Source organism: Psammomys obesus, unplaced genomic scaffold (genome assembly GCF_907164565.1).
Source record: "Psammomys obesus unplaced genomic scaffold, mPsaObe1.curated_primary_1811, whole genome shotgun sequence".
In the NCBI taxonomy this organism is placed as follows: Eukaryota; Metazoa; Chordata; class Mammalia; order Rodentia; family Muridae; genus Psammomys; species Psammomys obesus.
The window spans coordinates 3,566,240-3,588,479 of NW_026590905.1; the positions used below are offsets into that span (position 1 = coordinate 3,566,240).

General features: G+C 53.8%; 1 protein-coding gene across 3 annotated transcripts in view; it reads right to left on the reverse strand.

Annotated features, from left to right (window-relative positions):
* The window catches only part of Tspan9 (tetraspanin 9), a 185,983-nt gene continuing 163,743 nt past the window's right edge, over nt 1-22,240 (reverse strand). For all 3 annotated transcript variants that reach the window (XM_055609440.1, XM_055609442.1, XM_055609439.1), the window contains 6 exons: nt 5,715-5,906; nt 5,387-5,461; nt 5,071-5,172; nt 4,265-4,396; nt 3,718-3,801; nt 1-3,101 (listed from right to left, as the gene is read on the reverse strand). In XM_055609440.1, coding sequence (XP_055465415.1) covers nt 3,030-3,101; nt 3,718-3,801; nt 4,265-4,396; nt 5,071-5,172; nt 5,387-5,461; nt 5,715-5,906 — 657 coding nt within the window. In that variant the 3' untranslated portion in view covers nt 1-3,029. The remainder of the gene's footprint in view (nt 3,102-3,717; nt 3,802-4,264; nt 4,397-5,070; nt 5,173-5,386; nt 5,462-5,714; nt 5,907-22,240) is intronic.

Genomic DNA, 22,240 nt, shown 5'->3' on the forward strand with positions numbered 1-22,240 from the left:
TGTGCTTTTGACACATTATCAGTTTTTATTTAAAAACATGCTAAAAACATGGTGTTCGTTAAAGCAGGACCTGGGATGAAGGAAATGCAGACAAGGCATTGCAAGCAGAAAGTGCATTCGAAACCAATAAGCGTGCACTCCTGGCTCTCCGGCCACCCAGGGACAGCAAGGCAAGTAGAGGCCCAAAGACCTCACTCCTCAGAATGCTCACGCAGGGAGGGGAGGCCAAGACTCCACCATCATGGAGGAGGGAAGGGAAATGAGAAAACAGGAACATGAGAGAGGGATGCCAGACCAAGGGGCCGTGGGGCCAAGAGCAGACCCCAAGCACCTGGCACCCAAGCTCCCCGTCCCGTGCCATGTCCCTGCTAGTCAGCACCTCCACCAGAGGGTGGGCAGGGGGCCAGAGAGGAGGGGACAATCAATTCCATCCACTTGAAGTGCCTGGAGGCTTGGCCACTTAATTCTGAGTCAGGCCAGAACATGCGCAAGGACAGCTGAGGTGCTGGCCCCGGCTGGCGGAGAGACAGGATGACACTGTTCCAGCTCAAAGAGTGTAGAAGCGTAAGGAGACCTGCACCCTGACACTTTGTCAGTCATCCAAGACCCGTTTCCAGACCCTGCCCTCTGAGCCCTTCTACCAGTCAGTTGGCTGTGGAGAAAAGCCCTTGCTCCGTCAGGTGTTTCCTTGAGGTCACCTGCAAACCAAGAGGACTTTCTAAATCAGATCTGCAAACTGCTTGTGTGGCACCTGGGACCCAAAGGAAATGACTCGGCCTTAGGCCAGAGAGGCCACAGGTAAGGAAGGTCTCATGGCAGGGTTGTCCTCAGTAAGCTCACAGCCGAGAGGATCAGAGAAGAGCTGAGCCAACTCCCTTGGCCTCACTTGGTGTGGCCTTCTAGAAAATAGGGGCCATCCCCCAAGATAAGCAAGGGTTTCAGGACATCCACTCGGTGCATGGAGACCTCTGCCCCGTGGAGATGCTGCAGATGACTACAAAGCCACGCACAGCTAAAGCGAGAAGGCAGTTCGGAACTTAGGATCTGGCTCTGCTGAACAGACAGTTGAGGTGAGGCTGGGGAGCATGGGGGACTTCAGCCAAGGCTCCAGGGACCACCACCACCCTGAAGCACTCCAGACACGTGACTGCCTCCCAGGCTGCTGAGACTTTGCTGTTGATGTTAGCAGAAGGTTAAAAATTCCATAGGTAGGCATAAACAAACAAATCAGGCGCCACATCTGCTTTCTGACTGTTTAATGGGTCTATCTGAACTCCATCTCCTAGAACTGGCGACTTCTGGGTCCAATTTCCTGGTAGCTCCCTGCTATCCTCTCTCCCATCCCCCAAACCTGAATCCTGAAAATATTGAAAGTTATAAACCTCTGGTCCTGCACTGTCTGTTATTCAAGGAGGTCAGAGGGGTTAAAGGTTGGTTGGGTTATGTGACCAGGTTGGGGAAGGCCTGGCCTGGTGGGAAATAGTGGTAAGAAGTCAAAGGGCATGAGAAAAGCAGCTACCATGTGAAACCCTGAGAATGAGGCACTCTGGATCCCAGATGGCTGCCGGGCCAGTCCCACAGGCCCTTGTCTTTGCCCTGTTCACTGAAGGACATGCTGGGTATCCGTGCTGGCAAGACTGCTGCACAGCTGGGAATGGCCTGCCTCCATCTCCCACGCCCAGCACTGGGCATCCAGAATGAGGGTCTTCTCCCCAGGACTGCTGTGGCAATGTGAGCCTGACTTCTCAGGTCTTCTGTAATCTCGGCTCTTTGAGGTTACATAGGATATGATGCCAGCTACCCAGGGTGGACAGCAATGGATCCTAAGGACGGGGGGTCCTTAGACCTCCTCCCCTCAGCAGGGCAGGCAGCAACTGAGTGAGTCTGTGGGGTTGGCTAACTCTGCCTCCCCTCCTGGTAGTCCTGAAAGTCTGTTTCAGTCTGGGCAGCTGAACATGTTTGCTTCCACTGCCCAGAACAAGGTGAGCAGAACAGGGTCTGAACCAGAGGAATCCGCAGCAGGAATGTGTGAGAGTGACCATTTGGATGCGTGTGGGTCAGGAGGGAAGCCCACAGAGGACTGAGCGAGGAGGAAGGAAATGCCACAACAATGTTCTGACTGGACCCCTCCCAGCAAAGCATTTCACGGCCTCTGTGTCCTAAGCATGCCCTGCTGATGTGGCCTCCCCAGCTCAGGCACATCCTATCACTCCTGAGTAGGATGCTCGCCATGCTTTGTATCACACCTGCCTCTTCCGGCCCCATCCATGGTCGCCAGGCCTGGCAGGGTCCCATTTCATGGCTGCATCCTCTCCCTCCGGGTACATTCTGTGAGAGAGCCTGGCACTTCTCACCCTATAGCCTCACGAGTGTTGCACAATGGTGTGTCCTCACTGAAAGCGGATGGAGGTCCCTTCTCCCTTACCCATCCCCACCCACCAGAAAAGGAAACTCAAACCGTTATGGAAATCAACACAGTAAAAAGTTATAAATCAGAAAGCTAACCCTAAACTTATCCGAGAGATAATATTCCTGAATAATCATAATCAGAGTAAAATTTAAAAAAAAAAGTTACACTATAGTATAAAAACCTGGGCAGGGTGTTCCAGGGGGCCTGGCCTGGTGGTGCCATACTGCACCCTGGCCGGCTCTCTGGCTGGGCAGCCACGGACAGCAGTGGCCTGGGTGGGGCGAACTATCCACCCCACACAGGGACAAGTGCCAATGTGAAGAAGGGCAGGGGCAGAAACCCCTCGTTGAGGAAGCTTCTTCCTTGACCCTGCCCACCCTGGCGTCTTTGGCAAATATGCAGGTGCAGTAATCCAGATGCCCAAGCCCTGAGGTCTATGCATGATGTCTCCTCCCTGGGCCTTTGCCCTCCAAGAGTCCAAGGCCAAGGATGTGGACAGGGAAGGGCAGGCTGGCAGGTAGTTCAAGGGAGCCATGGGAGGGCAGGCAGGAGACACAAGGCTCAGGTCCTCTTCCCTGGCACAGACAGTGTCCGGGTGGAGCCAGTCGCTGCCGAATGCTTAGGCATCATACTTTTTACCCGTCCGGTGAATATGCTGGAACAGTGTCATGGAAAAGGCCATTCCCAGGATCTAAAAGGCAAGAAGAGAGGACTTGAGATGTTCTCGTGGCCTGGGGTCAAACCTTAGTTTTGCAAGCTTGGGACTTCCCTAGAGAACCTAATGTAAAAGCGGACAAAACCCAGTGTGCTGGGAGAGGAGCCAGGGAAGAGAGAAAGTGCGGTCTAGGAGGCCACACTGCAGACTCAGCCTGGAACCACACACAGGCGGGGGCACTTCAATCCCTTCACGCCATGTGAGCAGAAGACCAGATTCCCCAGGCTACTCACAGGCTAGCATGTCAGAGGCATGGGAAGAAGGCAGAGGGCACACAGGACCTGAGCCTCCATGGGGGTAAGAGGAGCTGAGGTGGGAGAGTGAAGCAGGAAGCAGGGGGTGGTAGGAGTCATTACATCCCATGCCAACACCTGCTGTTTGACTCGTAGCACTGAGCACCACCTTGCTCACTGCCTGTGACGTCACTGAGACTCCGCAGCGCGGCAGCGCGTGACGTCACAGACTCTGCAGCGCGGCTTCGTTACAGGGCCTGGACACTGCACACCTCACACACTAGGCCGTGTAAATACCAGACTGCCCTGCTTGGGCTCTCACCCCACCCGGGGGTCGGGGCGCCTGGGGGACCCCTCACCTGCATGATGAGGACGCACATCCCCACTGTGCCCAACACATGCTTGTTGTCATCAAACCACAGCTTCACCTTCTCGTAGCAGCCCTGGGGAGCGAACCACGGGTTACGGTCCTGGCCCAATGTGAGTTCCCAGTGGCCTGGCCCTTTCTTCATTTTGCCCCAGCCCTGGTCTTTACTCTTAATTCCCGTCCCTTCCTACCCCTTAGCCCCTGCTCCTCCCTAGTAGCAGCATGCAACCTCCCAGCTCCACCTGCACACCCCAGCTGCAGAGCCTCAACCCCATCCGATCCCTGATCCCTTACCTTCCGATTCCCAAGTGTGGGTCCAGCACACATGCACACGAGTACACACACACACAGACACACACACACACACACACACGCACGCACGCACGCACGCACGCACACGCACATTGTTGGCTTCGCTCCAGTGTACCCCTCTCCCCATCCCACAGTGAGCTAATTCCCGTCACTCCTCCCGCCAGGCACATCCAGCACAGGAGCTCCTGGGGTCGGCGAGCCCCCGGGGCACTGACATCCAGCCTCACCGTTCTCCACAGGGGGGTGGTGCTGTTGCGCCCACAGCCCTGGGAGTTCTCCATGCAGCAGCGGTCGGGAACTGTGTTCTCCCCCAGCACTGGATACCAGTCTGTGTAGTCAGTGACTCCACAACACCGCATCTGTGGGGGGTAAGCCCGGATACGTCACCGCTGGCGCACCCTCACAGGCTTTCTCCCCCTCTGGCCAACCCCACCAAGGCAGCCACCCGGGAGTGCAGGGATGAGAAAAAGAGCTTCCTCTTGCCCCTTCTCAGAGCTGTAGCAAGGCCCTTGGAGGCAGTAAGTGACTCCTCTTTTCTAGAGCAGCAGGGGGAGAGGGCAAGGCTATTTGCTGCCCCTCAGGGCTGCGCTCCTGCTGTGGGGCGGGACAGCCCAGCCCAACATTTGCTCACCAGTACCTTGAGCTCCTTCCTTTGTGGGTACGGTCCCTCCCAAGCTGACTGCCCATCCACCCACTCCCCATTCCTTCCAGGGTCTATGTGGGGTGCAGACCGGGGAATAGACACTTGTGTTCCTGTCAGTGTCAGAGCCTGTCACCTGAGCCACACATGATCTGGTGAGTCCTGTCCTTCGCCACGAAGCCTGGGCACTCACCATAACTCCCCTGGCCTGTCCACTCCCCGGCCAGGCATCTGCCTCCTGTGCTCACTGCCACGCCCCTCCCCAGTAGTACCCCACGGTACTGCCTGGCTCTTCGGGTTTAGGCAAACGCTCCAGCGGGAGCGGCTCCCCCAGACAGCACAGGTGACCTCCAGCCCGCCCCATCCTAGCCCTCGCGGAGGCCCGAGCCGCACCTCGGCCTGGATGATATTCCAGGCGTTCTTGAGCCCCACGTTGTTCTCAGTGTTGTACAGCAGCAGCCCTTCTTTCAGGTCCTGCTTGGCATTCTCGTTCACCTGGCAGATCAGGGGCGATGGCACGGGTCGGCTGGGTCCGGGCCACCCTGGCTCTCCTCCCTAACCCACACCAGGCCAGCTGGAAGTGGCTGGAGTGGGGCCCTGGGGCCTCTGGCACGCCACTCTGTAGGTTCTGCTAGCCACTGTTTCCCCTGGCCTGGTCCCATGCTGGGGCTGTCTGAACTTCTGTATTGCTCCCCGATACAAGGTTTACCTTGTCCATGTAGACAAAGAAGAGGATTAGCAGAATCAGCTCGGCCAGAAGGATCATCAACAACACAATGAAGAACTGAAAGACAAGTCCAAACATGGGTGTGGGATAATGGCAACAGCCAGGGGTGGCTGCCTACCGAGAAGGCAGGGGTTAGGGGGGGCAAGGGATGAGCAGGGTTCTCAGGTCTGGGAGGCGTCACCACTCCTAGGCAAACCCCAACAAACCACATGTCAAAGAGGGGTCGGGACAGAACATTACAGAAGCAATTTCTACAGACCTAGGTTTGGGAGCCCCAGAGAGCAACGAAGGGACATGGGGTCCAACTTACACTGAGAAGCAGACACTTGTTTTCCTTGATGGCTCCCAGGCATCCCAGGAAGCCCGTCACCATGACGATGGTGCCTATGGCGATGACAAGATTGGCTGCAGACAGCGAGGGGAAACTGGGGGAGAAGGTGGCAAAGTTGCCTTGGGACACGGAGAGCCAGATGCCCACTCCAAGCAGTCCGCAGCCGCAGAGCTGGAGAGAGAGGAGACCAGTCAGGCCAGCATTGCTCTTGTGAGGACTCACCCTGAATCCAGACCTTCTGAGGCAGGAAGATCCACCGTAAATCTGGGCCACACCTTCTGGTGGCAGCCTATATACCTCTATATAGGACATGGAAGACGGATGCGCTTGCTCTCTGCATGCTTGCCCTCGCTATTGGTGGCCAGGCCAGTCCTTCACTGGTGTTAGGTATTAGAGCCTATTTCTTCTGGAGTCTGGTGTATACTAAAGACCAGATGAGACAGCCAGCTTCATGGACTGAATGAACAACTACTGGATTCTTGGACTTTCCATGGAACAGATTGCCATTATTGAAATAGTTGGACCACAGCCCATAAACCACTCCATCAAAGCCCATTTTTTTGTGGTGGTGGCACATGCCTTTAATCCCAGCACTCAGGAACAGAGGCAGGTGGATCTCTGTGAGTTCAAGGCCAGCGTGGTCTACAGAGCTAGTTCCAGGACAGCCAGGGCTACATAGTGAGACCCTGTCTTGAAAAACAAATAAACAAACAAATCCTGTGTGTGTGTGTCCTGTAAGTTCTGGTTCTCTAGAGAAGAACCCTCACTAATAAGATGAAGGAGTTGAGCATTGTTTGTTGAAAGGCCTTTCCCAGGCAGCTACTGTGTGCTGGGAAGGTGCCAACTGCCTGCCTCTCTGAAGTGAGCACAGCTCCCGCTCTCTGGCCGCTCTCACTGTGGGAAAGAACACGCAGAGACAAGGATATCTACGCTCAGGCACCGGAGGTGAGCGGAAGAGGCATTGGCTTCTAGGAGGTGTGTTTCCTTCACTCACATGGCCCATGGACTCTAACCAGGCACACAGTTATCAAACAGCAGGACGAGGAGAAAGTAGTTAAAACCCCGGGCCAACATCCTGACTAAGAAGAAAGGAAATCCTCATGATCACATACATACGACCAACACAAGCACACATAAAAAAAAAAGACAGAGTGTGCCGTGTAAATGGCAAGGCAAGAACAGAAAAAAAGGGTGCATCAAAGTTAAGAGGCCTTAGGTTAGGACCAAGCCTGTCCACCATGGTGGAGCAAGCTGCTCTGTGGCCGCCAGAGAATGACGGCAGTGACACGTGTTAGGAGATTAAAAAAAAAAGAAGAAGAAGAAAAGAAAAAAAAGAGGGAATGCAGCCAGGGGACAGAGAGAACAGGACCTTGAAGGTAGGGAAATGTGGGTGTTCTGCCCCAGGGCTGAGTGTGACATGATCCAACTGATGTTTTTGACAATCGTCACGGCTGCTGTTCCCAGAAGAGGCCACTGAGGGCATGAGACAGCCAGCGCATGCAGAGACTACGCAATGACTAGGGGAGGGCTGGTGGACGCACATCATGCAGGGGCAATGAGACACGGTCCCATGGGAGACACACAGTGTTCAAAGCGAGCTGGGTCGGGGGACTGAAGAGATTCAGATAAACGGGAAAACAGAAAGGTGGCCCAGACCACACAACCACTATTATTAAGCCAACAATGATTCAAGGAACTATGGGGATCCGGAGTTAGGTCATGTAATAGCAACCAGAGCAACCAGAGTGACCTTCCAGTGTGACTACATCAAAGCTCCTAGGATTCTGGCACTTACAGGCCCAGAACCACCACCTCTTCAAAGCCTTCTAGTGAGAATGGGTCTGTGCTAATGCCCTCTGGGACCACTAGGTGGCGCTCCAATCTGGTTCAGAAGCTTGCTAGGTCGGCCTGCGATGCCCTAGACTTCCAGCCAGCCAGTCACCCTGACTTTCTTCAATCCGGTCAGTTTTCTGTGCTGCCGTCTCAATTTTTCTTTCATTAATCATACCCTAGAAAATTCATGATTTTGAACCAAAGATTTATAGCTCTAGGAATCTGACCCTGGAATGAGTAACAGAAAACCCTCTAGGGCAGGTATTCGCTTTAGATGAAGGAGCCTGGCCTGGGGACTCCAGAGGCTGGAAGATGACCCTGCCATGCTGCTGCTGAAGGCCTATGTCAGGGCAGAGCTTTCTCCATTCTACTCATTTGGAACAGGCCTGCTAGGGTCCCTTCTATTCTTGGGGTGCTCTTATGGTGTCCAGGAGCATGTCTCTGGGAAACCTCAGCAGTTCAGAGCTTCCCAGGCCACGTTTTCCCAACTGGCTCTCTGACTTCACACCCCATATCCTTCAATACGGTCTTTAAGCTTCGCAGGCGTCAGCTCAGGAGCATTCTTCCACCAGGCGGGTAAGAGCTGAACCCCACACTCGTGTCTCGTCTTACTTCCCACCTGAGGTCCCACCAGGCTGAGATCCAGGCCATTCCAGCACATAAGAACCTGAGCCTGACTCCTGGACGGCCTCCTTCCAAAGCTCCCACGTCCATTCCGCACCCCCACCCTACCCCAAGCTCTCAGGCAACCTTCTGTGCACAGGGCATGCACAGTGTGACCCAGGTCCTGGGGGGGGGGGGGTCCACTGTTGACATCAACATTCCATGACAGGCTACAGATGACCCAGCCCCACCTGAGGTTCCAGGCAAGAGGAGAACAAAGACTGGAGCTTCATTAGCTTCATTTTACAACTAATGACACAGAGGGAGACAGAAAGATGCTGGCAGGCTAGGACAAACCCCTACTCTCTGGCTTCAGGTGCTACTCCTCCTGTTTCTGCTCCTCCCTAGGAGAGCTGACTGCCAGGTAAGAAGCCCTCGATGCATCCTGCCTCACCCCTACCCACACTAGACCCCTCTGCCCTGGCCCTGCTTTTCAGTCCACCCTATAGAAAGCTGCCTGGACCCCTTTTCCAAAATGCCTCTTTGCTAGCATGGGTCTTGTGTGCCTGAAGATTCTGTAGAAGATTGCGCCTTTAAACTGTGGTTCTGGTTGGACCACTGCTCTGTTCACTTCTAGCCCAGGCCTAGCCAGGCTTCAGGAGTGCTGCCCTCCCCCCCTAGACCAGTGGATCTCAGGTAGGAGAGGTCGTGCTCTCTGGGCACACCTGGAGACACTTATGTTATCACAGCTCAGAGGAAATGTTCTTGGCATTTAGAGCACAGAGGCCAAGGGATGCTGCTGAACAAGCTACAGTGCTCAGAAGAGGCCACCACAAGGAACTATTTATCCTGATACCAAAGAGGCTGGAAAACACTGTCCTGAGCCCCCTCCCCAGGCCAGGTACCAGTCAGTTCCTTAAGAGCATTGCCACTACAGAGAGCGCTCCTATCTCCCTGATGACCCCGGGAAGAATGGCAGGATGGCACAGACGCTCTGTGAGGCCTCAAGCTGGAGCAGAAGCTGGTCAACTCGCATCTGGTAGATGGCTGTGGGCAAGAGAGAGGAGGTGACTGCAGACACAGGCTTATTGTGGGGTTGGGGAACAAGGCCTGCCCTGGGTAGGTAGGGGGACATAAAGACAGGAAGCCAGCTTTAAAGTCAGAGCAGGGCCATGGCCAGGGTGAGGTAGGAGGACGGAAGGGAACCACCCCCATCCCCGTGGTAGAAACCATTCAGGAACCACAAGGCCTTGGTGGCCTAGCCAAAGCTGGGTGCCAGAGAGCTTAGTAAGCGCCATTCTAGAAAATTCCCTTCTAAAACCAGAGGGTTGCCTCAACTGAGATGACTGAGCTACCATAGAGCCCAAGGCTGAAGAATCTGGGGCGAGGCAGAGTGACTCAGGGGTATCAGGATCCAGCCAATACAAGCCCCAACTAAGGGATGTCATCAGCCCCCTCATGCAGGCTGGGCCTGGTTGGAACCTGTCTCCAAGCAAGGGCAAGCCAAGGAGGCTTCTAAGTTCTAAGCTTCCTCTGTAGCTCCCTCAACCAAGGGACTTTCAAAAGTTTCATTTCAGGGCTGCAAAGAAACCCACATAAGAAGTTGAAAAGACAAACCCCTACCCTAATGTCCTCAGACAGCCCATCAAGGCTGGGACTTAGTTCCGTTCTGTTTATAATATATCTCAATAGCCTGGAATAGCTCCCCAACCTTGTCTACGCATTGGAGCCACTTCTCAGGACCATTTGATCTGGACCTTGCCCTGGTCCTGCAGAAGGAAAGGTGCAGGCCCCAGAGAGAAGATGGGCCCATCGGCCTGTGTCAGCCTTCCCCATCTCCTAGGAACTTTCCCAGCACATGTCTGGCAGGTAAACTGAGGCCCTAGAAGCATGTGGACACACCAAGACAGCCCTACAACCAAATTCCCCACACTGTTTATCAGTAATAACTGGCTTACCATATCCATGCACTATTTCATCTCCTGTGTGGCTCATACTGACTGACCAGGTTAATACACATTTCTGTCCCCAGGTGGGACGCTCGCACAGGCACCCCACGTCTCCAGGCCCACGGCTGCTCTAAATTCTCCTCACCCCGGGGCTTCTAGCCCCATGAAATCAGGAAGAGGTGGGCCCTCCCAGGATGGACTGATTCAGGGCATGGTCATGAATGCATGTTAGCTCTCACCCACCCCAGGCTTCTGTCACCAAAACCACGGCTCTTTTCGGGGACCAGAATCATGGTCTTCCATTGTTCTTCTACCATAGGGCCCAGAAAAACACTTGGAATACTAACTATGTCTCCAGCAGCTGAATGGATGAGTGGGTAGGTGGGTGGGTAGGTAGCTGAGCAGGCCACAGCTCAGAAACAGGAGCACACACACACTCCCACTCACAAAAAAAGCTCCTTATATGCCCTTTCCTCTCCACTCCTAGAAACCCAAGTACCCCCTCAACAACTCCTAACCCAGTTGGGGCGTGCTCGCCAGCCCCAGCCTAGCACAGCCCTGCACACCACTGGCCTTGTAAACACCACTGTCTCCTACGCCTGAAGGGAGCTGCCCCAGACATGGGCTCCGGGGGTAGACTCCAGAAGTGGGCCCACACCATCCCCAGGCCTCCATTATCTCCTCTTGGCTAGCAGGAGACATCGGCTCCCCAATGCTTTCCATGAGCTGGGGCCAGGCTGGTGACATAATGGCATTTAATAAATAGCAGATATGGCAAATGAGAGAGACAATCAAAGCAATTTTAACTGCACAGCCTGACATGCTGGCTCCTTTAGGAGCCTGCCTGGCCCTGAGAGATGCCAACCTGCTAAGAACTTTGCAGCAGGGGGCACAGAGGCTCCGCCGGGGTGGGAGAGGGGCCGCTACTTTGTATTGCAGGCGGCCGTCTTTCCTCCCTCCAAGGGCTCTGCAGCTCATTCATTCTCATAGCCATAAAGAGAGATGCACGCACGCGCACACACACACACACACACACACACGTGTGGAGCTGGTGGCTGGTGAGGAGGGGAGCAGCAGAGCTCACTTCCAATTCCATACCCAGGGAAAAGGAAGGATGAAGTCAGAGACTTCTGCCAAAGTCACCCAGCCGGCAGGAGGATGGTGGCTGTGGTGGTTTTGTGAGGCCAGAGGGGAGGCAGCCATGCCAGGCCTTCCCATCCCCCACCCCATCTGATGAGTGTTTGCCTGCAGTGCACATTCGGTCCCCTCCACACAACTCCAGGGAAGGAGTCTATTAACTTCAGATCCCGCTTCCCTGTGGCTAACGCACATCAGTCCTCATCTCCACAGAGCTCCCTAGGAACAAGTGTGACAGGCCTTTAAATATTTGAACATATGTACTTAACCGCGCTCTCTCCCAAGTCTCCTCCTGGCCTAGGAAAGGGCTTTTACGTCTCTCACCCCTGAGTCACCCTCTGCTGAAAGTCACTCGAACTGGAGGGAACCAGCGCGGAGAGACAAAGATACCGCTGCCCTCCCACACTCATAACCCAGCCTAAGCCCCATTGGTTTGACTGGTAGCCAGGGCGGCTCTACCTCCTGTTGGGTGTGTGTAGAGTATCAAGCTGAATACAACTATGCCTTGGTCATTCTTCATTGGACGCTGTTTTTCTCATAAGCCTCCAGTTTCTTCACAGCTCCACTTCACAGTCCCCCCACCTCCTGCTTATAGGTGACAGGGAGATCACACCCTTATTTCTAAGCCTAATTTTTCCTCCAAATAGACGTCGCATAAAGCACCTGCAACCCACAACCCAGTTACATTTTGATGATTCCAGCACGGGCTGGTTCTGTACAGACAGATGTACAGATGTGCTGGGAGGTGGGGTTGAGGCAGAGGCACTGCACATGTCTGGGGTTGCTGCTCTTGAACACGACTCGGAGTGTCAAGTCTCTTCAGACACTGCTGTCACACCGTTCCCCAATCCCCACCCCCACCCCACATCCCTCATCAGGACAGAGTGAGTCCATTCGTGTTTCGGTATCTATGTGTCTCGAAACAAACATGTGAGGATGGGAAAAACCCTGTCAAGGGCAATCCCACAAGGCCTGAGGACAGCACCTGTCACTCCTCTGTGGGTTAAGGGCCTGGGCGGAGACAAACCCCAGTCACCACCTCCCACTGGTGGCACTCAGGGCCTGCTGTCCTCTTGACTCTGGGAGGGTCATGGCTGGCTTTGCTGGAGTATAACTCATCTGATGGGACTTTGGGGTCTGGCTTTGGCAAATGGGATCAGCTCCACTCAGCGCCTCACCCTTTGCACAGGGCTGACGGGACTCAAGGGTGACCCAGTGTGGACAGGAGAATCTGGATCTGTCCTGAGCTTCAAAGCCAGCCGAAGGGCGCAGAAAGGTGCTGGTCTAACAGAGCAAGGGGCAAGGGCTACTTGCCACCTACCCTCTGCTGTCCCAGCACAGCCCTTAAAGGTAGGCTCACTCCCTCAGGAGGAAAGGGCACCTGTCCAGGGCAGCTGTCCTGCCGCGTGCTGTCCTCAGGCCCATCAGCTTTCTCAGAAGCCAGTGTCTCCCTACCTGTTGACGTGGCCTATAGCGTCCTGCATGGCTGGACACTACGATGGGTTGGGGTGCCACACCTGACCCCCCAAGGGTGCTCCCACCTCCAGAAAGCATGAAGCTGGAGGAATGGCTCCCAGAAGGACCACAAAATGATGTGTGGCTGGGATGCCAAAGAGCCCCAAATGACACAGAGCACCTGCCAGCCCTGTATGGGAAGAGTGATCACTCAACAGTCCATAAACATTGATTGCCTATGCTGCCCTCCCCACGCTGGCGCACTCTGCCAGAAGTGCGCTTTCTTCCCAATCAGGCCCATTCTGGGCCCAGGGCTCTGCCTTGCCAGGTGGTCGGAGTGCAAATGAGATGCAACTCAGGCAGGCATTGGAAAGAAGGTATCCTGGAGCACACTTGTGGCTCCAGGTTTCCAGGCTTTCACCAATCCAACCAGTTTCAGCTGGTTCTTGGCGGCAGGGGTTAGGGGCTTCAGCTCCAGGCCCTAGACACAGGCTCTCGATTGCTTCTTGGATTGTCCCTATCTTTTGGAACACATAGAAGATTATGGGCTAGAACAGAGAAGCTAGGCCCAGAAAAGAGTTCCAAAAGGAATGTCGATAATCTAGTCATGGCCTCTAGGTCTCTGCCTCCTGAACTAGCGCACTGGACTAGAAAAGCCCTTTGCCAGAAGGGGAGGGAAACTGTGACCACCGGACAGGCCTATTCCCTATGCTCAGCAGGAAACAACATCATGCCTTAGGCTTCCCCAAGTCCAGTAACCTACCTGGCCATGGACCTGGTGCTAGGCCAGTGCTCCATGCTGAGGCAGGACTGGGGGACAGGCATGCAGCTCTCACCAGCACTCATCTGTACCCCGGGAGCAGAGATACCTGTGCTTCTGTGGCCAGAGAAGATCTGAGGATACAGCCCGGAACCACACTTGAGGTGCCATCTCCATTCCAAGGTCACTACAAAGCCAGAAGCACTGGGGACTCCAGAGCCTGTCATAGCTTCTGAAGCCCAGCAAAAGGACACTAAAGGCACCAACATCTCTACTCTTTTCCCCATGTTTGTTTCATGGTATCAATGGGGGACAAGAGGCACTCGTGACATCACTGCCAGGAAAGCGACCATGGCTGGCTCTGTCAGGGAGGCGGGGTGGGTGAAAGGATTACATCATAGCTGGTGACCACCCATTTCACCTTGGCAGGAGGCAGGATCACTAGCAGCCAAATATCAGGACCGGAGACCAAGGCGGTAGTGAGGTCCTGGGTGCCCTGGCAGGCCAGCTGACCCTTCCAATGTTTCTCTGCTCACTCAGTGAGAAAGCAGCACCTCTCAGCACTGGGGACATTTACAAGGATGAGTGGGCTGGTGCCTGCTGCGTGCCTGTTGCTCCTTGGAATAAAATACTGCACAAAGTACTAGGCTATTTTTCAAAGTCTTTGAAAGTGTGGAGGTTGGGGACAAGGCAAGGGAACTGTGAATTCACAATACACCCTACGGTGAAGTTCATCGCGTCTGGGCCTCATGCCCCCAGAACAGAACTAGGGCCTGCTCTTCCTGTTTGGGAAGGTTGCCCCCACCTCCAGATATGGAGAAAAGCCACCCAGTGACGCTACTTTGCCACTGAGAGGCTTCATTCTACTACCTCTGTCCCTCACCACAGGGAAGGCCATTTTGTAAGAAGGTGACTCTTTGGCAACCAGAGTTCAGGAAACGGCGCTGTAACTGCACAGAGGAAAATGGAGAAAAAAGTGTCTGACATTTACAGTCAGGTGTGTCCCTAGCCCAAGACCCAACACAATTTGCTTTAGCCCTTTGGTATGGTCAACCTGTACTCTGTCTCCTTGAGGCGTCAGAGGCCCACAGCCCAACCGGACTGCCAGCCGGAGCTGCACCCGCCCACGCCAGAAGAGTGGCATTTCTGACATGCTTTGTGGGGGACACAGCCAGTTAAGCTAGGTCTCTGCTAGGGATGGTCTCAGCACCAACTTAAGCGATGGCCTGAGATCCCACTCAACTTGTGCCAAGAGCCCAGCCTGCTGTGCTCTCGCAAGACGGAATTGTGGGTCACCCTCTGCCTTCCAAGATGCACACAGCCACTCTTGCTGCAAGCTGCTGGTCCCCGGTGTCACCCGGCATGCCCAACCGCAGTTGTGGTGTTTGCGTGTGGAGCCGGGCCTTGCCCACAGAACCCTTGACCCACGCCATCTCTGCCACCTCCCTGTGGACGTGATGGTCAAGCCCTCAGGATGCCGCCAAGCATAACTGTGTACTTTGTCTCTGTGCTCCACCCATTCTTCCCAACTCAAGGGGGTGCAGAGGATGGAACAAGGGCACAGAGAAGCCGAAGAGCAAAGGAACCTAGGTGACCAGCCCACCGTGTACCACCCCTTATATCTAAGCTCTTCACTGGGCTCCTCAAAGGAGTGAGGGGTGTCCCTTGCCTATTTTAGGAAGGAAGGCTAGCCACAGCGCCTTGTGTCAGCAAGCCCCGTGGCCTGGCGGTGTAATCCCCTAGTGTCATGAGGACTACTCAGCTGAGAAGCCTAACCTAGTCTAGTACAATGCAGCGCTGGAGGTGTGGCACGGAAATCTCCTAGCCTGGCTCAGTGGAAGACAGAAGAGCTGGTGACAATGGTGGCGACTCTATGGTGACAATGAAACCAGCGTGTATTGAGTTTTCATGGCCAGTTAGGAGCTAGACCCTAGACCTTTCCACGGAAGCTACCAGGGGAAGCTTCTAGTATCTCCCGACTCAGTGTAACTCATGAAAGTGAAAATCTGAGAAGCCGAGTAACCCGCCTCTACTGGCACATGTGTTGGCAGAGAGCTGGGTTTCCAACACAACCTGATGCGCTCCGGGTCTCATCTCTGTAACCCAGCATGCCTCCTACAGGCCTAGAGAGAGAAAAAAAAAATCTCAAACCTTGTTTTATCACACATTTTTAGCAACTTCTCCCTCAATCTGAGTTGACGGAAGCGGAAATGGTGTGTTACGAAGTGTGGAGAGCCCAGGACACCGGGGGAGCAAGCAGGCTGCTGTGGCAGGGCACACAGACCAGTGCTCCCAGGCCAGTGCTCCCAGGCTAGTGCTCCCCACCCACCCCCGACCCCCAAAGCTGTGACCCAGGCTCTTTTAGGAGCAGGAGAGGGACTCAGGAAAGTGGAGCGACGGGAGGTGGGGACAGGTGTCAGGGCCCCAGTCTGGGGATGGCATGGATAAGGTGGACGTGCTGGGGCTGGAGGTGGTTCGCAGTACATCCCAGACGATCCTATTCTTTGCTGATTGCACGCCAGGGTCCTAAACGCCCTTCTGTGAGACAAGCAGAAGGGGAACAAAACAACAGCGCACCGTTCTTCTTCACCCTCCTCCGTCTCAGAGCAGGAACCAACAGCAAGTGCCCTGACCCATTTGTTTTGCAGAGAGAACTTTCACACACCCTATCTTGGCAGGTGCGGAGTTGCTGTCCCCTTTTATAGATGAAGACACTGGAGCTCGCTGGCACCCGGCCTTTATCTACGAGGTGACCACGGTTGATGGATGGGGTGGACAGGGACGCTGTGATTACCCACAAGGACGTGGAGTTTCAGTGGGAGGTACATGAGCAACTTCCGGAAAGAAGCAGTAAGGAAAGCCTGGCTAGTTACCCACCAGTCAGCCCCCTCGGCTAGCCTGGTCCCATGCAGGTGCCCCATGGGTAGATGAACCAAGCCCAACCCTGAGGGGCCCCAAGCCGGTTAGTCCTCAGGACTAGATCATAGCACACAGGATGGCCCTGGCCAGAGCCGAGCACTGTGGCTCAGAAAAAGCTAGAAGCAACTCTGGCTGTGTTCAGGTTCACAGGCCTTTCATGTAGCAGCCGGGGGTTTCTCTAGTGCACACATCTTAAATGGGAATTAACGTTACGTACCACCCAGAGCTGTCGTCAGAACTAAATTAGATTCATGAAAATAAACTTCCTAGCACGGTGCCTTGTATACAGCAATAAACGGGAGCCATTACTAGTATTTATGGCCTGCAGTCGGCATCCACACAGGTGACGGAGGCAGACAGAAGAGCTGAAGCCAGGAACCAGTGTGTGGGAGGCAAGAAACGTCCTGCCCGCTGGACCCTGTGTTGCTCTGCTCTCATACCAGGTGGCCCGATGGCTGACCTAACTGGCCTCCCGGAGCTGCGCTGTCATCACAGGTAGAGCACGCAGCTGCACGCGTCACTGAGATGTACTCTCCTGCTGCCGGCCTCGGGGTCCCCAGCCACCCATCTTCAGGAGGCGGCTTGCTTTCCCGATCTGCAGTGTGCTTTCTTTTGGCAAGGAGCTGCTGCCGTCTGTGCTCTGGACCGTAAAACAAGTTTTCATCAATAAATTAAGATAAGCGGAAAGCCAGCTCAAGAGGAGGCGGGTTAGGGCGGGCGGGCAGGCGGGTTCCAAGTCATTCTGTGACCCAGAAGGGGCTGAAGTGAATCCCAAGCCAGACTACAGTTTTCCCCTTGAGGTTTTCCCCTCTCTTGCCGGGCCCCAGGTACCCCAATTTAACCAAGTTTCTCAGAGAAGGGGAGACTGTAAACTATGATGTGTCCCTCTGGCTTGTTCCATCCTTGGGCAGGTGAACCAAGTGTCACGGGGACAGGAACTAGGAGCCACTGTAACGACCCAGGTTTTGTGCTGAACAACCCAAGCCACCCAGATAACCCAAGTTATCGGCACCATAAATGCTCACAAGATAAATTGTTCCCGTACCGTCCGGCTTCCACACTGTGAGCCCAGGATCCCCCAAACACACCTCCCATGTCTCTGCCTCCAGGCTTTGCCCCTTGCTTCTCCGCACTCAAATGCCTCCCTCTTCTCTGTGGCAGAGCATCCTTCCTCCTCCAGTTTTGCCAGCTCCCTGTCCCCAACACTGCAGTGGTTCTGACTACTGGACCACGGTACTGGATCACCTCACCAGGGTGAGGGCTGATCTTTGCCCCTGGTGTGCTCTGCCTACAGATGGGCATGCAGGACAGGAGGCCCCTGTCAGTCACACAGCACTGAGAGGGTCCCCTGACAACACACACACTTAGTGTGGGAGTACCAGTGAGGAAGGGAAAGGAAAGCACAGCCAGACAAGCTCGCTGCTCAGCAGTGGGTACCTCCTCATCCGATGCCCTGGTACACAAGCTCTTTCAGCCCCTAATGCCCTAACTGAGTTGCAGCATATGGCAGGAGAAGGGCCATCTGCCTGTCCACCATCACATAGGGAGAGGTGCGTGTCTCTCATATGTTTACGGTTTAAAAGACAGGTGGGCCTGCAGGTGATGCCAGGAAAGTGCTGAGCTCTGACTGCACGATGCTCATCAGCCGTGAGACCCAGGATGAGTCCCGTGAGCAATACCCAAATCCATTGCCAGCTCAAGATCTGCGATTTCACTTCTATCAGCTGCATGAGACAAGAAAGAGAATGCCACCAGCCCCTATCTTGGATGAGCAAGTTGAAACAGTAAGGCTAAGTGCGCAGGGCTAAGGCTACAGGGCCAGGAGGCTAGAACCTGCCTTTCTTGCAGAAGAATGGCCTCATTTTTCTCGGGGAAGGGAGGAGTAAGGAAAGAATGTAAACTGAGGTGCAGACTGAGCCAGGTTGAGCCTGCACTGTCACTTAGCCCAATGCCCTTGAGAGCCAACAACAAGACAAAGATCCCCTCGCTGAGGAAATAGAGGCCTAGAGAGATACCTAGCTTCATGGTCAAGATCGGAGGCCAATCCACCGCCCTGCCTCAGGCACCAGCCGCTGAAGCACATGCACACTGGCGATGGTCCAAGCCACAGTGACATTAAATCAAGACAGCTAATTATACCTTGACCTGGATATTAATCACATCGACTTCTTCTGAGTTCAGAGTGCTTCCTATAGCTAGACAGAGCCCAGTGACATGGGATCCTGATCAAGTGTAAGTAGAGGCAGGGACGTGGCTATAAGAAAGAGCAGGTCCCACCATGCCCTTCTTCTTCTTCTTCGCCTGCCCCAAGTAAGGATGACTGTTCCCATCAAGGCCTGAAGTGGGGAAAGGTGTCCTGTTAGGAAGGAGGAGAGTTGGGTGGGGGATGGGAGGTAGGGTAACCTGCATGTTAAACTGAGCTGGCAGGAGGAGCTGAGAGCAAAGTTCAAGGAACTGAACTGAAACGTATTGACAATAGCAAAAAGAAACAATTACCTCACATTTTCATATGAGACCCAAGGAATAAATTTGCTCTGGGTTTTGCTTATTCGACAAAAAGAGAGAGTGAGTGAGCAGTAGCCAGAGAGGGGAGGACAGGGCGGAATGCAGACGCTGGCACTTTGCAGTTCACAATTTCCCCGAAGCTCTCCAAAGAGTGTTTGTGGCGATCCAGGCAGATGGGGGAGTCAGAGGAAGTTAACACTGGGAGTGGAGGGATTCACCGTGCAGCCCGCAGGGTACCCACAAACTAACAGGAAGATACCCTCAAACGAACAGGAAGGCACCCTGCTCCTATCCACTAGGCAGCTTTGCTTCTCTGGAGGTAGACAGTGCTTTTTTAAAACAAGCTTTTTTCTTGGAGATAGAACCATCAAGGTTCCTGGCATCAGCTGCTCTGGGGAGCTAGAGTCTGGCTTCTTTCCAAGGAAAAAAGCCAAACACTGAGGTGATCCTACAGTCTGTCCTTTCTGCACAAAGCATCAAGAACCAGAAAGCCACAGCCACCTGGGGGGGGGGGGAATCAGAGCAGGGCACGGCCATTTCTCAGGTTGGGGTCCTAACTGCCATGGAAGGCTCCATGTCGCCAGTCTGCACCCAGTCATGTGGGCACTGGAAACTGGGACCTTGCCACCAAGTGTGTGTCCCTGAGGCCACCTCTAGGCTGCTCAGGAGGAAGGCAGCCAGCTTCACTAGAAGGCTGCCATTGTTGCCTTGGACTCAGAAGGCTCAGAGCTCTGGTTTGCAAATGGCCACCAGCGTTCCTCCATGAATCACACCCACCCTACTTTGGTCTTCTGAATCAGGCACATCCACTCTCATTTCCTAAAGACATGCTTCTCTCATCAGGCATGGTGGGTTGTACACGCCATCCCCGTCCCTGGGGATCTGAGGCAGGGGGATGGCCACAAGTTTGAGGATAGCTTGGGCTATGAAGCATAAATAGAAAGAGTGTGTGTCTGTGTGTGTGTGTGTGCCCGCGCGCGCGATCGCATGTGCGTATACTGTCTCATAAAAAAATAAACAAGAAAAAACACCCAAACAAACAAAAATGTGCTTTCTCTCAGTGTCCCTATCTTTGGTATGTTTCTCTCCATCTACTGTACTTTGGAGAACCTGGGCCGGGGACCAGTGGTGAATGTTCAACTGTGGACTCAGCACCTGGACTCTGAACTCGAGCCGAACCCTGAACAGATGAAACTCTGTGAGCTGATCTGCAAGATCCTGGGTCTTCAGCCCTAAGGTGGTATAACACTCTCCCTCCATGTTTCACAAGGTGTGAGCAAACGCCTACCGCTCTTAAACAGGAGCATGGAGGAAATGTTCCTAAATGTTATTGACTGTTGCTGCCCTGGTCATCGTCCACTCCTATATCTTCAGGCCTCACCCCACAAATCTCTCTCTCTCTCTCTCTCTCTCTGTCTCCACCCCTGCTGCCCAGCTTCCAACTCTCTTCCTTACCACTGAACCCTAGACGTCCCTGTCAGTCACCAGCTTCCTCAGTCACAATCCTGACGCTTTGTGTAGAGCCTATCGTGCCCCATCTTCATGACCCTAGAGACTCCTTCAGCTTACAGGGTATGGCCTGAGCCCCTTGGCATGGAGTTTGCTCACAACCTCAATGGAGGGGGGAGTATCATTTCTGTTTTGAGTCTACCTCCAAGCCTGACAGTCCAGAGTGCCGATCTCTTTGTGAACACACACACCACTTCTGACCCAGTTTCCTTATGATTTCCACCCCCCACCAGCCTGCTCATCTTTCTACTTCCATGAAAGGGCAGTGAGCTCTACTCTCTGCCCATGTGCTGAGAATTGTTGGACCCTTCCTCTCAGCACTGATCCCTGTGTGTTTGCTGAAGTGCTTACACAAGCCAGCCACAAAGGCAGCCCGTGCTCTTTCTTATCTTAAATCTCCTGCAAGAGCCTTGCATTGAGTCAGGTCCAGAAGCCATTTTTCAGGTTGTGCCATGTTTGCACAAGAAGAAACTCCCAGAACTTGGGGTTCTGCATAGTACAATCTGTTTTGGACCATATCAGTTGATGCCAGGGGAAAAGGTATCTTCCATACTGTCAAGGACCCTAGGGTCTAGCAGGCCCTTCTACATAGCCCAAGGACATCCAAACTTTTCTCTTCCCTAGAAGAAACTTATGGATCGATGGGAACAAATCCTCTCCCCCATGGTATATGACAGTGCGTCTGCCAGAGGTGTGCTGTCACTCATTCTTGAATCATCTTGCTTTCTTCCCATCACTGCTTAAGCATGAACTGAGCTGGGAACTGTGCCCTGCATTGCCCTTGCCTCACAGAACCTCAGTTCTGCCTGATGACCTCTGAGCAGAAGCTGGCCAGTATGTCTCCCAGCTGCAGACCTGCGCATCTACTGGCTTCCTCATCCAGTCAGTTTGGATGCCTCACGGGAATCTTACACTGACCGGGATCACAACAGAAATTTCCATGCTGGAGTCACAGTATCCCAAAGCAGCAGAAGCAAGACCTGAGGGCTCTGACTCTGATACCCATTTCCAGCTGCAATGGCTTTGATGACTGTGCCCTCAAAAATACAACTGCAAAGGTGTTATCCCCAGAGTAGCACTACTAGAAAGACACTTGGGACCTTTAACAGGTAAAGGTTAAATGGGAAGTCAATCATAAGGGGTATGCCCTTGAAAGGGACTATGGGACCCCACATCTTCCTTGTTCTCTACTTCCTGGCTTGTGCTGTGAACAGTTTGTCCCAGCACATGCTGCCTAGCACTACCATGTGGCACCCTCACCAGAGGCCTCAGGCTAAGTCTTGATCTTAGATTTGAAGCCCTTAAACCCCTTAAACCTTTTCTCTTTATGAGGTAATTACCCCATGTATCTTGTTGTAGCAACACAAAGCTGACTCATCCACCACTCCATTCACTCTCTCCACCTCCACCACGGGCACCACCTCTCCTTTGAACTCTGCGATCAGTTCCTGTTTTCCCAGCTGCCACTCTGGTCCCTCCGAAACCCAGTCTCTGAGAATTGGCCAGGTGGTCCTGGCTTGAATTTCTCCAGTGGTTCTTCCTTTCATGCAGAACAAACCTCAAACTTCTTCCCACGGCCTTTGAAGCCTGGATTCTCCCTTCCTCATCTCCATCTTTGTTCTTCTTGATGGTCTGTTAGCACACCACATATTCTGCATTTGGTGTTTCTCTGGTCCAGAATCTTCTTTCTTGGGCAGCCACATGGCTGGCTCACTCCTATTCTGTGCATTTTCCTTGCATCTGCCCCATCTGTTTGTTTACCACTGTGTGTCTGCCCTATTAAATATGAGTCCCATAGATGCTGAGACCCCTGGCTGGTTCCTTGCACTTCTCCC